This window comes from Cebus imitator, unplaced genomic scaffold (assembly GCF_001604975.1).
Source record: "Cebus imitator isolate Cc_AM_T3 unplaced genomic scaffold, Cebus_imitator-1.0 Scaffold163, whole genome shotgun sequence".
Lineage (NCBI taxonomy): Eukaryota > Metazoa > Chordata > Mammalia > Primates > Cebidae > Cebus > Cebus imitator.
Window position 1 is genome coordinate 3,758,039 of NW_016107478.1, and position 18,918 is coordinate 3,776,956.

The window sequence follows — 18,918 nt, forward strand, 5'->3', positions numbered from 1 at the left end:
CCTCTAACAGATTTCTTGCAAGTTTAATCTTGTCTTGGTTTCTGCTTTCTCAGAGGACCTGGACTAACACAGATGGGGTGGGTAGGTCTGTGTGGAAGTAATGTGGGGGCCCAGGGGAGGTTCCTGAAGCCAAGGACTTGGAGCCTGGAAGGCAGACGAATGGGATACTCTAAGAGAATGCACTATTGGCTGTCACGGGAAGCTCTGACACTCTGCTCTTTCATCTTCAGGCCTCAGAGAGGATGCTCTTTCATGAAAGGGATAATCCTCATCCCCTGCCAACACCCTCCTGTCTTCCCTCCACCTACCCTCACCTGGGTCTCATCTGGAGGTCATTCTTCCAGGAAGCCTTGACATTCAGTACTGGTGATGTTTTTCTTCCTTGTGCCACCACAGCCCCGTAGACCAGGACCTGTCCCAGAGCCGGTCTGTGACTGCAAGGGTAGCCGTGCTTGTGCATCTGAGCCCTCACTAGTTGGGGGGCTCCTTGGGGTGGGTCTCAGTCTGAGCCATTCATCACTGTATCCTAGTACCCGGCGCAGTAGTGCCTGGAATGCAGGTGTTGTTGAGTGAATGAATACATGAATACCTGAGTGAGTGGCCTCACAGCAGATCCGCAGCTTGCCTTGTATGATGCAGATACAAATTTGCTGACCCTTAGTTTCCTTATCTGTGAAAAGCAGTGATAATGCCGAACTCTCCAAGTTGTGAGGATAATGCCCAACTCTTTGCCTGAAATATATAACAAAGTGGCTGCCACTGTCACAGGACCTCACACACCTCAGGCCCTCTGGCCTGCCCCCCAGCTGCCCCACTGTAGCCCTATTGCCCATATGTAGCTGCACTCAAACAAAAGCGGAAGCTCTGCTTTTTCGATTACATTGAAAAAATAGTGACTTAGGTTTTGCCGTCTGTACTACCTGCCATCTCTCTCCCCAGTCCCTGGTTTCTCTTCTCCTGATTATTAAAAACATAATAAACACATATTGCTCCCTTGCTACTGTCATAGCCACTGGGGATTCAGAAATAAGGAGATGAGAGTCTTCTTTCTTAGAGCTCATGGTCCAGTGAGGGTTGGGGAGAGAAAGAGAACAGAAACAAACATAAAAATAAATAATTGCTACTTGGTGTAGTAAAAGGCACAGTAGACTAAGACTCAACTGATGGCATGCGACAACATATATCCAAAATTTCCCAAAACATAGCCAATATCAAATTATTTTATCATTTTTCACTAGAAACACTTTGTTGGGTATGACTTAATATGTTTAAATTTTTTACTATGAAACATTTCAGGCATATAAAAAGCATAGGTATAATGAACAACTGTGTGCCAAGCATGCAGCTTAAAATACAAAACCCGTTTGCATTCTTCTTTTTCTCCCCAGTGGTAGCCTCTCTCCTGAATTTGGGTTTAGCTTTCCTCAGTGTGTGTGTGTGTGTGTGTGTGTATGTGTGAGTTTTGTTTTGTTTTTTTGAGACGGAGTCTCACTCTATCGCCAGGTTGAAGTGCAGTGGCATGATCTCGGCTCACCGCAACCTCCTCCTCCCAGGTTTAAGCACTTCTCCTGCCTCAGCCTCCCGAGTAGCTATTACTATAGGCATGCACACCATGCCTGGCTAATTATTGTATTTTTAGTAGAGATGGTATTTCACCATGTTGGCCAGGATGATCTCGATCTCTTGACCTCATGATCCGCCCACTTTGGCCTCCCAAAGTGCTAGGATTACAGGCCTGAGCCACTGCCCCGGCCCTTAGTGTGTTTTTATGCTTTATGTACTCATCTACAAATTATATACGACATTGTTTGAAAAGTTTTAAAACTTTATATAAATGTTACATACTGTATGTATGTATCACTCACTCTGCAACACTTTTGTTTTGTTCAACATTATGTTTTTCAGATGTATCCATGTTGATGCCTCTATCTCTGATTCATTCATTTTCACTGCTCTATAGTATTCTGTTGCATGATGATATCACAAAATTGATCTGTTTTCCAGGTGATAGGCATGTGGGTTGGAGAAACAGAATCACTGCGTCTTTCCATTAGCATTCTTCAGGAAGTAGACACCAAGATGGGATTAGCTGTGCATGAGATGTATTGGAGAAGTTCTTGTACATGACAAAGGAGGGGATCAGGATGAGACAGGAAGAGGCTTCAGACCATGATGTAGGTCTGACACATGAGAAATGAGAGTGGGAAGGAAGGAGAAGGAAGTTGGAAGAGCTGTGACTACAGTGCAGTTCTAAGAACGTTTTGGCCAGGCCAACAGGGTGTCCTCATGCAATAGTCATCCATGACATGATCTCATGTGCAGAAGGCATGGCCCAGCTTTAGTGCCCCTGACATACCCAGTTACTGTGGACCTGAAGGTGTGGCAGCTGGAGCATTTGTCAGTTATGCACGCCACAGAGGGCTCTGTTGAAGAGTTATCTGAGTGATGCCCCTCCATGGCCGTTACGTGGTATATGAGCAGAAAGGAAGCAGACACATTCTTCCTGGTGGAACTTCTTTCATTCATACATCCTCTATCTTATGAAAAAAAAAGGCGAGATATTAAAGAAGGTCATCACAGGACAGTGTCATTAAAGATGGGTCCTAAGGGACTGTCTCAGGCATCATTGCTGGCCAGCAATCACAGCAAGCCTTATGTGATTCATTTATTTTTTGTATCTACGTTGAGCTCTGCTTCCAGGGATCTGCCGTCAATGATCAAAGAGGTTCCTTGTTAAGGCTTTGGAATCACACAGACCTGCATTTTACTCATCTCAGCTACCTGGGCATTGTATAACATTGTGTAAGTCTTTTCACCAATGTGGGTCTCACTTTTGTTATCTAATAAATGAGGATAGCCAGACTTATCTCATGGTATTATTATAGGGATTAAAAAAACATGATATAAACATAGAGTCTGGCACACACAGTTACATGCTTTTAAAAAGAAAACATTAGTTCCTTCCCCATCCCACTGTGACATTATTAGGGGAAAAGAAATCTACTCTTAGATGTAGTAATTTTTCTCAAACTGAGAAATATTTAAAAACTTAGGGCCTTAGTTCTGTAAATTCCAGCTATCTATCGCAATTGGGGTGAATCAGAATGATCTCCATGAACCTTCTAATTCATACCCATCACTCTTTCTAAAGCAGCAATTTGTGATTAATCTCACTCTAGGGCTAAATCAGTCCCAAGCGCTTCAAAGCACTTGATAAAGAAGCTCTCTGATTTATAGCAAACACCATTATTGAGCGGTGGCAGGGAGAAGCCATTGGGGATTTGTCTTGCTGGAAACTCTGTCTGTCGGAGCCGTTCTTCTATTTTCCTGGGTAAGAGCTCAATTTATTTCAAAATAGATGAATGGAGTTCCTTGGTAGGGCAGGAGGAAGAGAGGACTTAGATACTTTTTAAAAATAAATAATAATACTTAATATTTTAAATTTGTGAAACTCTTTCAGCTTACACAGACATCAGGATTTGAAAGAAGGCTAGGCATATAGTAGGTCTTCAATAAACGTTTGTAGATGTGTACAATCATCTCATTTAATCTTCACAGCAGCCCTAGGAAGTACACTGAAGCCATTCTTCCCATTTGACAAAGAGGGAATTTGAGGTTGGCAGCTAGGAAATAGCAAAGCTGGGAGTTTCTTTTTATTTATTATTTATTAATTTTTATTTTTACTTTATTTATTTTTGAGACAGAGTCTCACTCTGTCACCCAGGTTGGAGTGCAGTGGCGTAATCTTGGCTCACTGCAACCTCTGCCTCCCAGGTTCAAGCAATTCTTGTGCCTCAGCCTCCCAAGTAGGTGGGAATACGGGTGTGCAGCACCACACCCAGCTAATTTTTTCATTTTTAGTAGAGATGGGGTTTCGCCATGCTACCCAGGCTGGTCTTAAACTCCTGACCTCAAGTGATCCTCCCACCTCAGCCTCCCAAAGTGCTAAAATTATAGGCATGAGCCACCGTGCCTGGCCAGAGCTGGGACTTTCATGCACATCCAGGCCTGACCCTTACCTTTCACCTTGCCATCACCCTCAATGGTCCAGGAGCAGCACTGTCAAGCCCATTCCTGGACCACAGATGTCTGAAGCACTGTCTCATCACCAAACTGGAAACCTGGTTAGCCAAGACTGCAGTTTCTTTTTTTGCCTATTCTTTGAGCCCATGTGGTTCTATTACAGAACACGTTTATAACACATTAGCGTCTTGCACGTGGTCCATCTTTCTGACTCCTGTCTACTTAGAGCCTGGCTCTCCTTCCAGTGACCTTCACGGATGGCTGTCTTTCCTTTGCTTCAGCATCTCCTATGACTGAGAGCTCCCTACTCAGTTGCCCAGTGTCAAGAGTTCTTCTTACTTGATTGAGCCAACCTATCACCCCTGGAATGTAATTCCTTGGACTGTAGACTTGGATCCAGGCAGAATCGTAGTAGCAAAAGCTTATTAGGCCTTCCCACTTACAAGCTGGGTGACAGAAGGAAAGTGATTTAATTTTTTATGCCTTGGTTTTCTCAATTATAAAATGGAACCAATACTATTTTATCAGTAGGAATACTTTTAGGAACAAGTAAGAAAATACCCAATTAATAATGGCATAAATAATAAAGACATTTACTATCTCACTTCACGAAAAGTTTTGAGGCAGTCAATGCCAGCATTGCCCTAGCAACCCAGTGACACTAGGATTCTGGGGTTCTGGGTTGGTATCCCTGGGATTCCCTAGGTCATATCTTGACATAGCACTTGCAAGGCAGGGATAAAAGACAAACAAATAAGCAAACAAACAATTAAAACAGAATCTTCTGTGGCCTCTTTCTTCTCAGAGAGGAAAATATTTGCTATCCTTGGAAAGTACTTGACTTTGCTTTCTTTCCTATTCATCATATCTAGCTACACACCTGTTCTCAGACCTGGCCTTGGCTAAGGTGAATAGCATTAGATAATTGACTTAGATATTTGCAGGCAGGGCATACTATCACCCAAACAAAATGAAAAACAAGAGGAAGAGTGGCTGTTGGCTGGTGATACGGTTTGGATCTGTGTCCCCATCCAAATCACATGTTGAATTGTATGGAATCCTCAATCCTTTTTTTGGAGGTGGGGCCAGTGGGAGTTGATTGGATCATGGGGCGGGTTCTGATGAGTGGTTTAGCACGATCCCCTCAGTGCTGTTCTTGTGATAGTGAGTGAGTTATCACGAGATCTGGCTCTTCTAAAAGTGTGTAGCACCTCCCCACCCCTCCTGCTCCCACCACGTGAGACACCTTGCTCCTCTTTGCACTTCTGCCATAATTGTAAGTTCCCTGAGGCCTTCCCAGAAGCTGATGCCACCATGCTTCCTGTATAGCCCGCAGAACTGTGGGCCAATTAAATCTATTTTCTTTAGAAATTAGTCTCAGGTATTTCTTTATAGCAATGCAAGAGCAGACTAATGCAGCTGGGCAACAACAGCATTATGGTGGGTGCAAAATTGGATAATACATGCAAAGTGTTTAGTGGCGTCCCCAACACCTTCTGCTTCATAAATGCTAACTATTACTATTGCCTACTATTATCATAAACATTCACAAAAAATAACTAGGGTCCCTCTGATCGTCTCTTCTCCCATCTAGGACTTCTGTTCACTTTCAGTTATGCCCTACCTTGCTAGTCATGTTAAGAGAGGAAGTAGTCCCAGGAGAACAAAATAAATCAAATGACATTTCCCCACACTGCACTGTATTGTCATGCTTTACAAACTATCCAACCAGCCAGAGCCAATCTCACAACACTTAATGCCTCCAAATGGCATTTCATCTGAGACCCAAGAGCTTGCAAGGTCAAGGTAAGTCTTACCTGGGAGGCCTGAGTCAACTCACTCACACTCTCTGAGCTCGATTTCCTCATTCATAAATCAAGTGGGACAATTTTATCTGCCTCACAGAATTGTTGCAGGAGTCAAGCGAGCCACTGCATGTCAAGCGCTTTCAGAGCTTGGTTTGTAAGAGGTCTCAATAATGAGTGGTGGCCATTATTATTGCTCTTGTTACTGCTCTTATTGTTAGGGACTTGATCTTACCAAGCACTAATGACCTCATTGCCAGAACAGTCTGACCCAAGGGCACTCTGCAGAGAAAGTCTGAGCACCGCCTAGCATGCCTTCCAAGACTGGTGTGTCTTCCCAGCCTGCGTTTCCTTCACATTTCAACTCCGACAGATTTCTGTGTTCTGGATGAAGCTGTTGAGTGTTAACTCTGCAATCTGTTCTGGCTGTTCAATAAACGTCTGCTCCCAAACGAGCTGTCACATACATGTAAATATCACTTCACGTCTGGATTTTGATTTCCGAGTCAAACTTCTCTACTTTACGGAGGCTATTAGGGTCATTCCAGATACAGAGACTAGGAATCACCGATAAAGCATCAAGCATTCCTGTGGACTGTGGATGAAAAAGATGAGGATGCCAGAGCTCCTGCTCTATAGGAGCTCCCAGGCCAATAGCCAGCTTGCAGCATGATGGGGTAGGTGCAGTAACAGAGCTCTTTTCGTTGCCACAACATGCAGGTAAAGATAAACTGAGCTTTCAAGAGGCGTAGCGACTTGCTGGATCCCACAGCTGGTAGGGAAGACAGGATGTGAACTCAGATCTTCTGACCTTGAATCCTCAGTGGTTTCCTAAACTATAGATTGGTGCAAAAGTAATTGCCGTTTTTTTTTTTGTTTTCTATGGCAAAAGTAAGTATTACGGGACCAAAAAACAAAGAAATACTTCCTTCCTCTATCCTTTTTTGGCTTTTTTTTTTTTTTTTGCCATTTAAAAGTAATGGCAAAAAATGCAATTACTTTCGCACCAACCTAATAGTTCTCCTGAGAGGAGGAGTTAGTTCTTCGTAATGCGCTCAGGTCAAAGCTGGTGGCCCATGTGACTTTGGGTAGCTATTAGGGTCCAAAAAGTGCCCTAACCCCTGCATTGTCAAGGGTCAGTTGTATGTTCCTGAGGCTGCTGGGCCTTTTTCATGAATACCTTTTAGTTAGCTGATTGGCTCATTGCAAAGGGAGCTGGTGTTGAGATCGTGGAAAGTTTCAGGGACTATGGAGCAGGAGAAATGCTCTAGGCACTTGAACAAAGCAAGGGTCCCAAATAAATGTTTCCCACATTGTCCTGCCAATTGCTCTCATTTCTTTTGTGTGAGGGGAGGCGTATTAAAGACAGTGAAAGCCTTTGAGTGTCACAGACCTAGCTAAATTCCTGGGCTACTGTGTGACCTCTGTAAAGTTACACAGTCCTGTGAACCCCCATTTTCTCATCTGTAAATTAGGAAAATAAAACATCCCTCACAGGGTTGCTGTGAAGATTAAAAGGAGAGAAAGGTTATAGAATCTTGCCTTAGTAGGGCTCTACAAACACTAATTCCCATTTTCCCAGTCCATCATCTGGAGAATGGATTGGTGATTCTAGGAAATGGCTGGCCTTATTTCTCCAGATTTAAACATCAGAATGTAGAAATTGATGGAAATCAGGAACACCCTCCAGACAAGGGCATAATGGATTAACAGAATTAGGTTAATTATTTTTATGCTCTGTTGCCCAGGCTGGAGTGCAGTGACATGATCTAATCTCACTGTAACTTCTGCCTCCCGGTTCAAGCAATTCTCCTGCCTCAGCCTCCGGAGTAACTGGGATTACAGGTGCCCACCACCACTCCCTGTAATAAAATTTTGCATTTTTAGTAGAGACAGGGTTTTACCATGTTGCCCAGACTGGTCTTGAATTCCTGACCTCATGATCCACCCGCCTCAGCCTCCCAAAGTGCTGGGATTACAGACGTGAGCCACTGCACCTGGCTGAATTAGGTTAAACACACACACACACACACACACCCCAGACTAAAACAAAACATGCCACAAATAAAAGTTTCCTTTCCTCTCACACTCAAGTAGGAAGAGATCATCACCAATTCTGAGTTGTAACAGATCAGAACCAACCTTTTGGAAATGACATCTCTTAACTAATAATCATATAGCCCAGATGAAGACATGTTAGAATATGTTAATAAGAATCAGCACAGTGTAGCATTTGGGATGTTCAGCAGAGCATATATACATTACTATATTTAAATCCATAATAATTCTGGGAATTGGGTAGGGCAAATATTACTATCCCATTTTCCCAAATAAAAAAATGAGACTAGCGATGTTGCCCTTGATTCTTTCAAGGCTCCAATAACATCAGAAAGAAATAATTTGGAAAAAACTAAACTCAACATTTCTGTGCAAAAACAATAGTTACTGAAGAAATACAACCTTAAATATAGAAGTACAGAATTCTTAAGTAAACCATCCACCATTTCTAACCTACGAAAGTATGATTAAACTTTAATATATTGGTCAAAATGAATACATGTTAACTTTAATATTCTGAAGGAAGAAAAAAACCCAAATCTTATTTTAGACCAATGCTGCCCAGGATGAGGTCCCAGGCCCCTTGTGGTCTACTAAGATGGTATTGGAAGCCTGCCAGCTATGCTTAAAATTTCAAAGAGCTTAACTAAAAATTTTATATTTTCTTTCACATAATTAAGCTGCTCAAACTAATTAAAACAACAATTTTTTTTCTTTTGGCTGGAACTTTGGTAGCACCAGAGATCACATGATGATCAGAGGCCCTGCTTGGTCTTTGATGATATCAGAGACATCCTAAGACCTGGAAACAGAGCTGCACTGTGACTTATGCCCCACACCCCACAGTCTCCTAAACAGCCAGTGTAGTGAGAACACCTGGGCATGGGTCTAGACATACCAACTCTTCAAGATCGAACTTAGAGGTGTAAAACTCCTTGCTGGCAGAGCCAGCTAATGTAAAAGGAGGCCTGGATGATTCAGAAGCTGGGAGCCACTAGCCTAAGTTTTCTGATGGAGGTTAGGGGGCAAAGTGTAGATGGGTAGAACACTGATAGAGTTTTCTTCCCCGTAATGAAGTGGGAGATTTATCTCATCTCACTACAGATTAAAGAATTCTCTAGGCTCTCATCAAAACATGTTATGAGGTGATTAACAAGAATTTTATCCTTCACATGTATACATACGCTTAAAATGGATATTTTTACCATCTGCCATCAACTATTAAAATGGGTGCTTTTAAATAAGAGAAAAGAGGTGTTGGCCCTGGTGTTCATGAGTGAAGGATGAAGGGAATGCACATTTTTCATCCTCACTTTCTATGAGATTTGTTCATGGAAGTGGCAGTACATGGAGGAAGAGGAGTCAGGAAATGAGAGGGTTTGAACCAGTTCTGCCATTAAGAAGTGAGTAGTGCTGGGCACACATTGACTAATATTTTTGAGCTTCAGTTTCCAGATAAATGGAGGTAATAGCTCCCTCTCCAAAGAATGCAGTATTGCAGAAAGAAAATTGGATTACAAATCAGTGGATTCTTCAGTTCCAATCCCAGTTCAGCCATTTACCTGAATGCATACTTGAGTCACTTGCCTAATTCCTCCAAGCGTTAGTTTTCTCCCCTATGAGTAAATAATGCCATTTGTCCTTCCAATCTCATAGATTGGTTTTGAGGATATAATTCAGTACAAAACAAGACAAAACAAACAAAAAAACTTTTAAATGGTAAAGCAAATAGGTTAATGAAAATTTGCTATCATATCAATATAAAATTTATACTACATTTTTTCTCAGATTAGGTATTATTTCAGATAAAATTTGTCAAGGAATCATCTTGTTTTTTGCCTGCTGAAAGGATAAACAGGTTTTAATTCCAGTTCTGTCACTTACTTCATAAGCCCTGTGGTTGCATCTCTCCCACTGCGCAGTAGCCATTCTGTTTGGGTGGTGTTGAGTCGTGCCCATCCTCAACTCGTGTTGGATCCAGATAGGTCCAAGCCAATCAAAATAATGCCATCCCCTGCCATGGCGATTGCTTCAGGGTGCAGTTAGTGTTAAAGGCTTTGTTTCAATAGTTGGGGTGTGAGTCAGTCACTCATCCAGCTGGATGTGAAAGCATGCAATCCTGGAAGTGCTGGCAGCCATCTTGACATCACCAGGGAACATCTGAGAAAGACTGCAAAGAAAAAGAGCCCTTGCTCGGATGACATCATGATCCCCTAGATTAAACTGTGCCTGAAGCAGAATATTTCTGGGCTTTTCTGTTAGTTTGAGGGAACAAATTTTCTTGGTTGGGTTTGTGTTGGTTTCTCTGTTCTTGCAAGTAAAAAAAAATCTTAAGAACTATATACCATGTAGCCTTGAGCAACTTCCGTTACCCCTCTAACCTTCAGCTTCCTGATCTACAATAGGGCATAGTTGAATAGAATATCTACCATAAATAGGGTCGCTGTGGGGTTCAACAGTGCTTGCAAAATGCTTAGCACCATGCATAGCTGATAGGTTTGGCTGTGTCCCCACCCAGATCTCATCTCAAATTGTAATCCCCATGTGCCGAGAAAGGTGATTAGATCATGGGGACAGTTTTCTCCATGCTGTTCTTATGACAGTGAGTGAGTTCTCACCAGATCTGATGGTTTTGGGGGTGGTTTTCCCTGCTCTTGCTTGATCTCTCTCACATGCCACCAATTGGGATGTGCCTCTTCCCCTTCCACCATGATTGTGAGATTCATGAGGCCTCCCCAGCCATGTGAAACTGTGAGTCAAGTAAACCCCTTTTTCTTTATAAATTACCCAGTCTCGAGTATGTCTTTATAGCAGTATGAAAATGGCTAATAGTATAAAGTATGCATCAGTATATGGTAACAATTTTTATTACATTTGCAGCTTTAGATTTTGTGTTAAATGCTGTATCATTTCACTTGGTCAACCAAGTCAACCTAGGAGAATTTTTTTTGCCCCCATTTTATAATTAAGGAATGAAGATTAGAGAGTTTATGTGACTTGTCCAGGGTTCCACAACTACAGAAGCAAAGATTTTAGAGTATGACTGTTTCTCCTTTTTTTCAGTCCTTTGACCAGATGATTGCTGTACAGTGTCAATAAAATATTAATTAATGCCTATAATGTGTCAAGAACTATAAGCATATAGAAGTAAATATACACGCTGTCCTTGTCCTTTAGTTTTGGGAGATAGTCTCACACTATCAGAATTATAAAAAAATCAGGTTGAGTTTGTGTCTTGAATTTATTAGCATCATCCTCCTAACAACTAAGTTAACCACCAGCCTATCATCTATATCCTATAGGCACATGAAAAGTATTGACAGGAACAAAGTAGTTCTGCAACTAAGTGCAGAACATAGAGCTTATTTCCATATAAAATTATATATACACACACACACACACACATATATACATATCTTGTATTTCAACTGCTATTTCTTCTAAAACATTGAGCTGAACTGTAACATTTCTTTTGCATTTGATTCCACTGGTTGAAAAAAGTCTTTCTGGTATATTATAAAGATATTATCTCTGCTCCTTCTGACATGGTGTCAACTTGTATATGTTTCTAGCAAGTCTGAACAACACAATTAGAAGTGACAACAGTATAGAAGAAAAAATAGAGGTCTTTGCTACATTTATTTTCTTAGGGAATCTGTAGGAAAATCTAACGCTGTGTTTTACTGTTTACCTTTAGGTGATATTCTCCAACTGTCTTTGTATGTTATGGAGTGTCTTTCACAACACTCCAATCACAAGGAGTGTAAAAAATGATTATATTGAGAATAGTTAATGTGAACCTATTCATGACCAATGGTTGTCTTGTGTGTAGATCAGGAAATTCCTTACGAGTAATGTATAATAAGCCCTGGGAAACAAAAACAGCCTCTGAACTTGTTTTCTTAACAACTAGATATTTTGTCTAAGAAGATTTAATAGTGACAGGGCACATCCCAGGTGAGATTTCACAGGCTTCTTTCCACAGGCAGTGGGAGAGGTTCTACTCTCCTACACTGCCTCATCTAAAGCTTTTCATGTCAATTTTGATAGCAGAGGCTGAGAACCTATAAAATCAACCTGCAGGAAACACAAGTGGTCCCTGATTTCATAATTATGAGATTTTTACTTGTATTGTAGCCATATGTGGGGAAGCTAATGAATAACTGAGAATAGTTTGTTCCTTGTTTCGATAGCTTACTCTTAGATATCTGAGCATTGTAAAAAATGGACAGATTCGTAGTCAGATAGATCTAGCTTTGTTCTATCTAGGTGAGAGACATTGGGTATATTATTTAACTTCTCCAAGCCTATTTGCCATTGTAAAATAAGAATAATAAAACCTAACAGGGTTATGGAAAATAGATAAATACAGGGCCCAGCTCATAGTAGACATATAATACAAAGTAGTCCCTTTCCTCTGTAATTCTCTAAGAAAATATTTATTTAATATAATGTGTTTCAAGAAAAATGTCTTCTTAGAAATATAACCTAAGCATCACTAGACTTCACTAGTTTGGGAATACACATATTAAATAAGTCATATTTCCACATTTATATAATGCAGCAATTTCTGGGCACCACTGGGGGTGTGTCTTGTGCTTCTTCTCTTGTCATTTTCCTCCGGTCCCCTCGTTGATATCTGCGGCTCAGGAAGGTCAACTTGGGGGCAGTGCCTTGCCTCTGGCTCTTTTGATGGTACCGTCATAGAAACAGAGTGGTTGTCTTCTCTGGGAACCCCAGAGATTCCCAAATGGTAATCTCATGGAGCAATCAAATGACACAACCTTCTGTTAAGACGTCAGTGCACCAGGAACACAGTGTCTCTGTGGAAATGCCCTCTCCCCCAATTCTGTTTCTTGCTTTGCTATCTGAACCACAACTTCTTGTGTCTCTCTAGGAAAATAGCTTCTGCCTGTAGCATTTTCTCCAGTCATCCACAGGTGAAGATAAGAAAATTCTCTATCCTGAGGTCCCCTTTTCCACATAATCCCACCCCGATGCTAACAATTTCCTGCAAACAGATACCTTCAGACTATTTCCCACTTCATCATAATCACCCAGACTTGGAAATCCAGTTTAGGCTCAGTTGAAACCTTCTCTACAATAAAAACTACTTGTGTGTTCTCATTTCTCATCCACTAGGGGTCTGCCTTCTAAATCAAAAGCAAGTAGAAGACAGAGTAAAATGTGTAATATAAATTTATTCTGTGACATTTTCCTCATTGAAGATATTTTAACATAGATTAAAATCCATCAATATTTCATGAAAAATAAATTCTAGAAGAATTTAGATAATATCCGTAATGTACATGATTTGACCCTGAATATCCTTTTTGTTCATTTCAAACATCATTTTTTTTAAAGTAACATAAAATGATAAAGACTGCAACATTCTTCGTATATCTTGTGTCTCATAAGTTTTAATTCAATTACCAGTTCTTTTCTCAACTAGGTATGCTAATGGTATTTGCTCCTGTTTTTGAACAGGAAGAGTATCCATTTTCTGTTTCTTCGTAATATTTAGGTCTTCTTTCTCTGATTCTTCAAGAAAATGCTTCATGCTGAGTTTGAATAGTAATCGAGGGTCTGGTTTAGACAGTGGTGGGCAATTACACATCTCTCTAATTTTGAGAGCCTATAAAAAATAAAATTTAAAAATACTATATATAATCAATGTATTCAGATTGTTTCAGTAATCCCTAATATGTTTCATATAAAACAAAAAATGCATTCCGTATTTTTTTAATAAAAGGTTATCTTGATTATAACACATAAAAGGGAACCACTAATAAATTCACAGTGAACAGTTGTTTTCATGATTTGGTCAAATAATATTTAAAAAACAACAATGACAACAACAATAGTATTAATATCTGTAACAACTGCCCAAATGCTCTTTTGAGAGTAAATAGATCTTAGAGATACCTCTGTGGTATCTCTAGGAGACCTGAAAACAATCATTCAGATTTAAAAAGACTCTATGAGTGACTTTTTCAAGAAAAGGAAAACTGCAGAATATAGATGACTGAATATACTGAAAAAAGATATACATAACTGATACAGTCTTGGGTAGAATTGATGCTAATAACCTAGTGATATGGTTTGGCTATGTCCCCACCAAATCTCATCCTGAATTGTAATCCCCATAATTCCCACATGTCATGGAGGGACCTGATGGGAGGTAACTGAATCATGAGGGTAGATTCTTCCCATGCTGTTCTCATGACAGTGGTTAAGTCTTACGACATCTGATGGTTTTATAAAGGGCAGTTCTCCTGAATACAATTCTTTGCCTGCCCCCATGTAAGACTTGATTTTGCACCTCATTCACCTTCCACCATGATTGTGAGGACCATCCCCAGCCATGTGGAACTGTGAGTCAATTAAATCTCTTTCCTTTATAAATTACCCAGTCTTGGGTATGTCTTCTGTCTTTATTAGCAGCATAAGAATGGACTAATAAAACTAGAAAAGTAAACGAATCAAAGTCATGACAATTTTTAACTTTAGGAAAAAGAAAACATTACAAAGGAATGGAAAGTAATCACAGCGTACTATGGGGCTCAGCTATGACTAGGGCTTACAGTTTAAAATATCAAATCTTGATGAAACCAAAAGTACAATTTAATCATACTGAGAAGGGGAGAGCCGTATGTGTGTGAGCATGCACAGGGTGTGACACTGGGAAGAGAGGGCTTACGTCTCATCCCACACAGTGGAAAATGAATAAGGCCCAAAATTGAAGTTAGGTCGTAGCAACATAAGCATGTTATTTAGACACAGTGTAAGATACCAAAAGAATCATCCAATAGAATTGGAAATAGTTACTCCTGAAACTGACGGCAGTTCTTAGAACTATTTAACTCTTTAAAGTGGGTATGTGGGTAATTTTAAGACATAACGACCAAAATAATTTTTAAGGAAAAATGGTCTTCATAGTTAAGGAGTTTTAAAAGAAAGACATTTAGGAGGAAAAACTAATTTAGTTTTTTACTATTTCTGGCTTTTTGATATTGATGTGTCTTAACAAGGGAAGTAAATAAGGCAGTAGAGGGAACAGTGTTTGGGGACTGGTAAAATTTTAGAAAGACTGTCCAGGCAAGGCCTCACTGATAAGATAATGACTTAGGGGTCAAGAGGGGGACAGACCTGAAGAACATGAGAAAAGAGACCATGTAGCGACCTAGGAAAAAAACATTCCAAGAGGGAGCTGTGAGTACAAGGGAGAAGGGAGTGTGCCAAGGTGTTTCAGAATAGTGAAGAAGCAGGTACAGCTGGGTGGAACAGGGTAGAGGGCAGGAGCAGATTATGTAGGACTGCACAGATCACGTTAAGAATTTTCAGTTTTACTCTAAACAACCTGCCTCTAATATTTGTGGGGTCCATGGCAAGAATGAAAATGGAGGCCCAGATACCATGTATCTAAACACCTAAAAGCAGTAAATCAAGCTAATACACTACTACATAAAATCTGTTCATTCTCCTACTTTGAGGAATACACATTCAAAATTACCTGGAAGTCCAGGTGCAAATTCAGAATTCTTGAATTTTAGGACACATAATATTGCAGGGAGCTTACTGTAGCTCTTGCTACTAGCCTGCCATCTGCCCCCTTTCCCAGCCCTAGCTTATCTGGCACTGTAAAGGGCCTTGCGTGCACGCGTTCAAGGAAGAGGTCCACATGGGCCCTGAAAGCAGGCTCAAACATGTTTGGGCAAGGAATTCCATCATCCCAGGTACCTTGAGTTGGGTGTGGTAGGGGCACTGGTTCTTGAGTCCCACAGGAGAGGGGAACTTGTAGTTAGAGGCAAGCCAGATAGGCGTCCTCTAAGTGAATGGGGTCGGGGAGAAGCTTGGGTCTAGGAGCACTTCTAGCTCTGATGAGGCTATGAGTTACCAAAGTAAGCAGAGGGTTTGAAAAAGCATTACTTAACGTGAAATTCTTTGGTGGCAGGGGCCTTGTCTTGTTTTTCTTTGTATTCCACAGCAGATTTAAGATATTGCTCATTTCAACTGAGTGTCAAGTAAGCGTTTAAGTAAACTGAATTGACATAGCAAGAAAACGTTTCCCAACTATAGCACTTACAGCACTTAAGTAAACAGAAAGTCAGACCATCAGCTAAATAGTGACCTACTGTCCAAATGGGGATACCTCTGACAATGAAAGGAGATGCTAGTGAGATTTACAATGAGACATCAGGCATAAGCCAAGACTGTCTCCGCAAAACTGGCATGCAGTCACTCTTGCCTTAGCTCCTTTACAACATGTTAATTTTCTTTCCCAAGTGAGAAGTTTACCTGTCGTGGCTGCTGTATCAGTGTAGTGCCTATGTCTAAGCACTGCACTGGTATCAGTAAAGGGGGAAAGTATGGAGTCCAGCAGGTACCAGCCGGCACAGCTGAGTTTGGCAATGAGAGATGCAAAGCAATAAAGAGAGGAATAGGATGTCATCCCCTCTGATCTTTGGGTATTCAGTAAAAACTCTTCTCTTTTCCTTAAATTCTCTTATTCAGTCTTTTTGATACAACAGATACTTAGAACACCACAGTGAGTAAGATGCCAGGTACACATCGGTCAGAATAGTCATGGTCCCTGCTCTCATGCAATTTACTTTGTATTTCTCCATTACTGGGCATTAGAAATGTTCTCACAGTTGTGTCTATTTGGCTTTTATAAATTACCCTGCTATAAAAACCTTTGTTTTAAAAAAAAAATCTTATTTTCTTACCTCCATTTGGAGTTATGTGAAGTCTAACCCTCAAAATAGAATGACCTAATCAAAGAGTTAAGAGCAGATAGATTATAATTTTTATTATATAGGGCCAAACTGCTTTCTACCAGAAAGGCTATATCAACCTTTAATGTCACCAGCAATACAGCCATACTTGAATTATTCATAGTTATTCACATAAGATTTCATTACTTTTATCTAGGTAACTACGTAATTTCAAATCTCAGAATCCTTACAAAATATCAGGTCAATTTTACATGTGAGGAAACTGAGTCTCAGAGAAGTTAAATGCTGGGCAAGGAACAAAAAGCTGGCTTGGTAAATGTTTTTAACAGCTTTATTTGCTAAAACTTGGAAATAACCAAGATGTCCTTCAATAGGCGAATGGATAAACTACCGGATATCCAGACAAAAGAATATTATTCAGATCTAAGAAGAAATTAACTATCAAGCTATGAAAAGATATGAGGAACTTTAAATGCATATTGCTAAGTGAAAAACACCAATCTGAAAAGGCTACATGATATTCTGGAAAAGGCACAACTATGGAGACAGTAAAAAGATCAGTGGTTGCCAGGGGCTTGGGGGAGGGAGGAATGAGTAGGCATAGAGTATATTTTTAAGGCAGTAAAACTACTCTGCGTGATACTATAATGGTGGACACATGTCATTATACATATATCAAAATGCACTGAATATACAGCACCAAGAGTGAACCCTAATAGATTTTGGGTGATAATGATGAGTTAACATAGATTCATCAATTGTAACTAATATTATCACTCTGGCGTGGGATTTTGATAGTATGGGAGGCTGAGAGTGTGTGGGGGCGGACATATAAGGGAAATCTCTATACCTTCCACTCAACCTAGAAGTTGAGGCTTTAAAGTCTAAAAATAAAAACTAGAGTCTACTATTTAAAAAAAAAAAAAGCTGGTCTGGAAGTAAAAATGCTGGGTTTAGAACCTGTTTTGTTTTTACTGCTTTTGCCCTACATTTTTTGTGCTCATGCTTTTTTGCACCAAATGATGTTTCTTGAGTAAATTTTTTACTGAATAAATGTACTCTGGAGACATCTGAGCTAGGTTTCTTTAATTGCTAGAAACACTACATATTCTTCACACAGGTTTTCTATCACTACTTATTCATATGTGAACTGTTTCTCCTCTCCAACTATCTATCAGGCAGAATCCTGTTATGACCATACGTATTTCTATCAAATCTTCATCTATTTTGCATAGTAAGATTTTATTGGATGTCTTAGTAACTTATTTTTCTTTTTTGCTTTCCTTTCCATATTTATCTTATTACATTTCAGGGAGGCAATGTCTTTTGTTTTTATAAATTCTAATCTATTTTATTAAATATACTTTCATCTCTTCCAAAGTGAGCAAAATTTTCCCACTATATAGCTAGAATATGCCTTTCCACTTCCTTCACTTTGTTTTCTGTGTTTAACTCCATGCACTGTACATAATAGGCACTTAACAAACGCATGCTAAATTGTAAACAAACATTTATAGAACACTAGCTATGAATAAATCATTACGATAAATGTCATAGAGAAAATACTCTTAGGAGTTTACCATTTAAGAAAAAGCAGAAATGTACTCTAATAGCAAGAATATATGGTTCTGAGACTCCTAAGGAAGATTTGAAGTTAAACATAGAATTTACCAGCCTAAAGACTACAACTAGAAGTGAAAGAAACATCTATTGTTCACTTTCTATGTGCTTCCACTGTGGGAGGTATTTTACACGTTATCTAAATCGACAACGGAACTTGAACCACTTTTGAAACCTTGGGCTTGGCATAGAATACTTAAAGTGTCTATGCCAAAGAGAAGGGGACAAGGGAAAGAAGGCAGCAGGACCTTACCTACAGAAATGCACACGTATGTACATCCAATATCTAGGAGATGTTCCTATCCTGATTTCACATATGAAGAAAACTGAAGGTTGGATTAGGAAACTTTCTTCAAGTTAGATGGCTGAGTGAGAATTAAAACCCAACAGTCCAAAGACCACTGTTATCTTTACATTACTATTTCCTGTGAGCATCTTTCTCCCATTACCAACTATTAATTTCCTACATGCTAAATTTCTATAAGGGAGTGGAGGTACTGTTCAATTCTACTGCCAATTTTTCTACTTTTCACCCACTATTGTATTGCTTATCTTGCCTATTATTACACATCATGCAATCATTTAACAAATATTCACTAAGCATCTCAAATTGTCATAGGTACTATAGATATAGCAGTGTACAAAGGCCTTACATTCTAAGGTAAAAGCCAATA

The 18,918-nt window shown here is 39.9% G+C and overlaps 1 protein-coding gene across 6 annotated transcripts in view; it reads right to left on the reverse strand.

Moving 5' to 3' along the window:
• Nucleotides 1-619: 619 nt before the first annotated feature.
• The window catches only part of OMA1 (OMA1 zinc metallopeptidase), an 84,584-nt gene continuing 66,285 nt past the window's right edge, over nt 620-18,918 (reverse strand). For 3 of the 6 annotated variants that reach the window (XM_017544002.2, XM_017544003.2, XM_017544001.2), the window contains one exon: nt 13,068-13,521. In XM_017544002.2, coding sequence (XP_017399491.1) covers nt 13,312-13,521 — 210 coding nt within the window. In that variant the 3' untranslated portion in view covers nt 13,068-13,311. Of the gene's footprint in view, nt 733-1,762; nt 2,538-8,333; nt 10,057-13,067; nt 13,522-18,918 lie in introns of those variants that run through there. The other 3 variants (XR_001829714.2, XR_005202720.1, XM_017544004.2) reach the window with 3 other exon arrangements.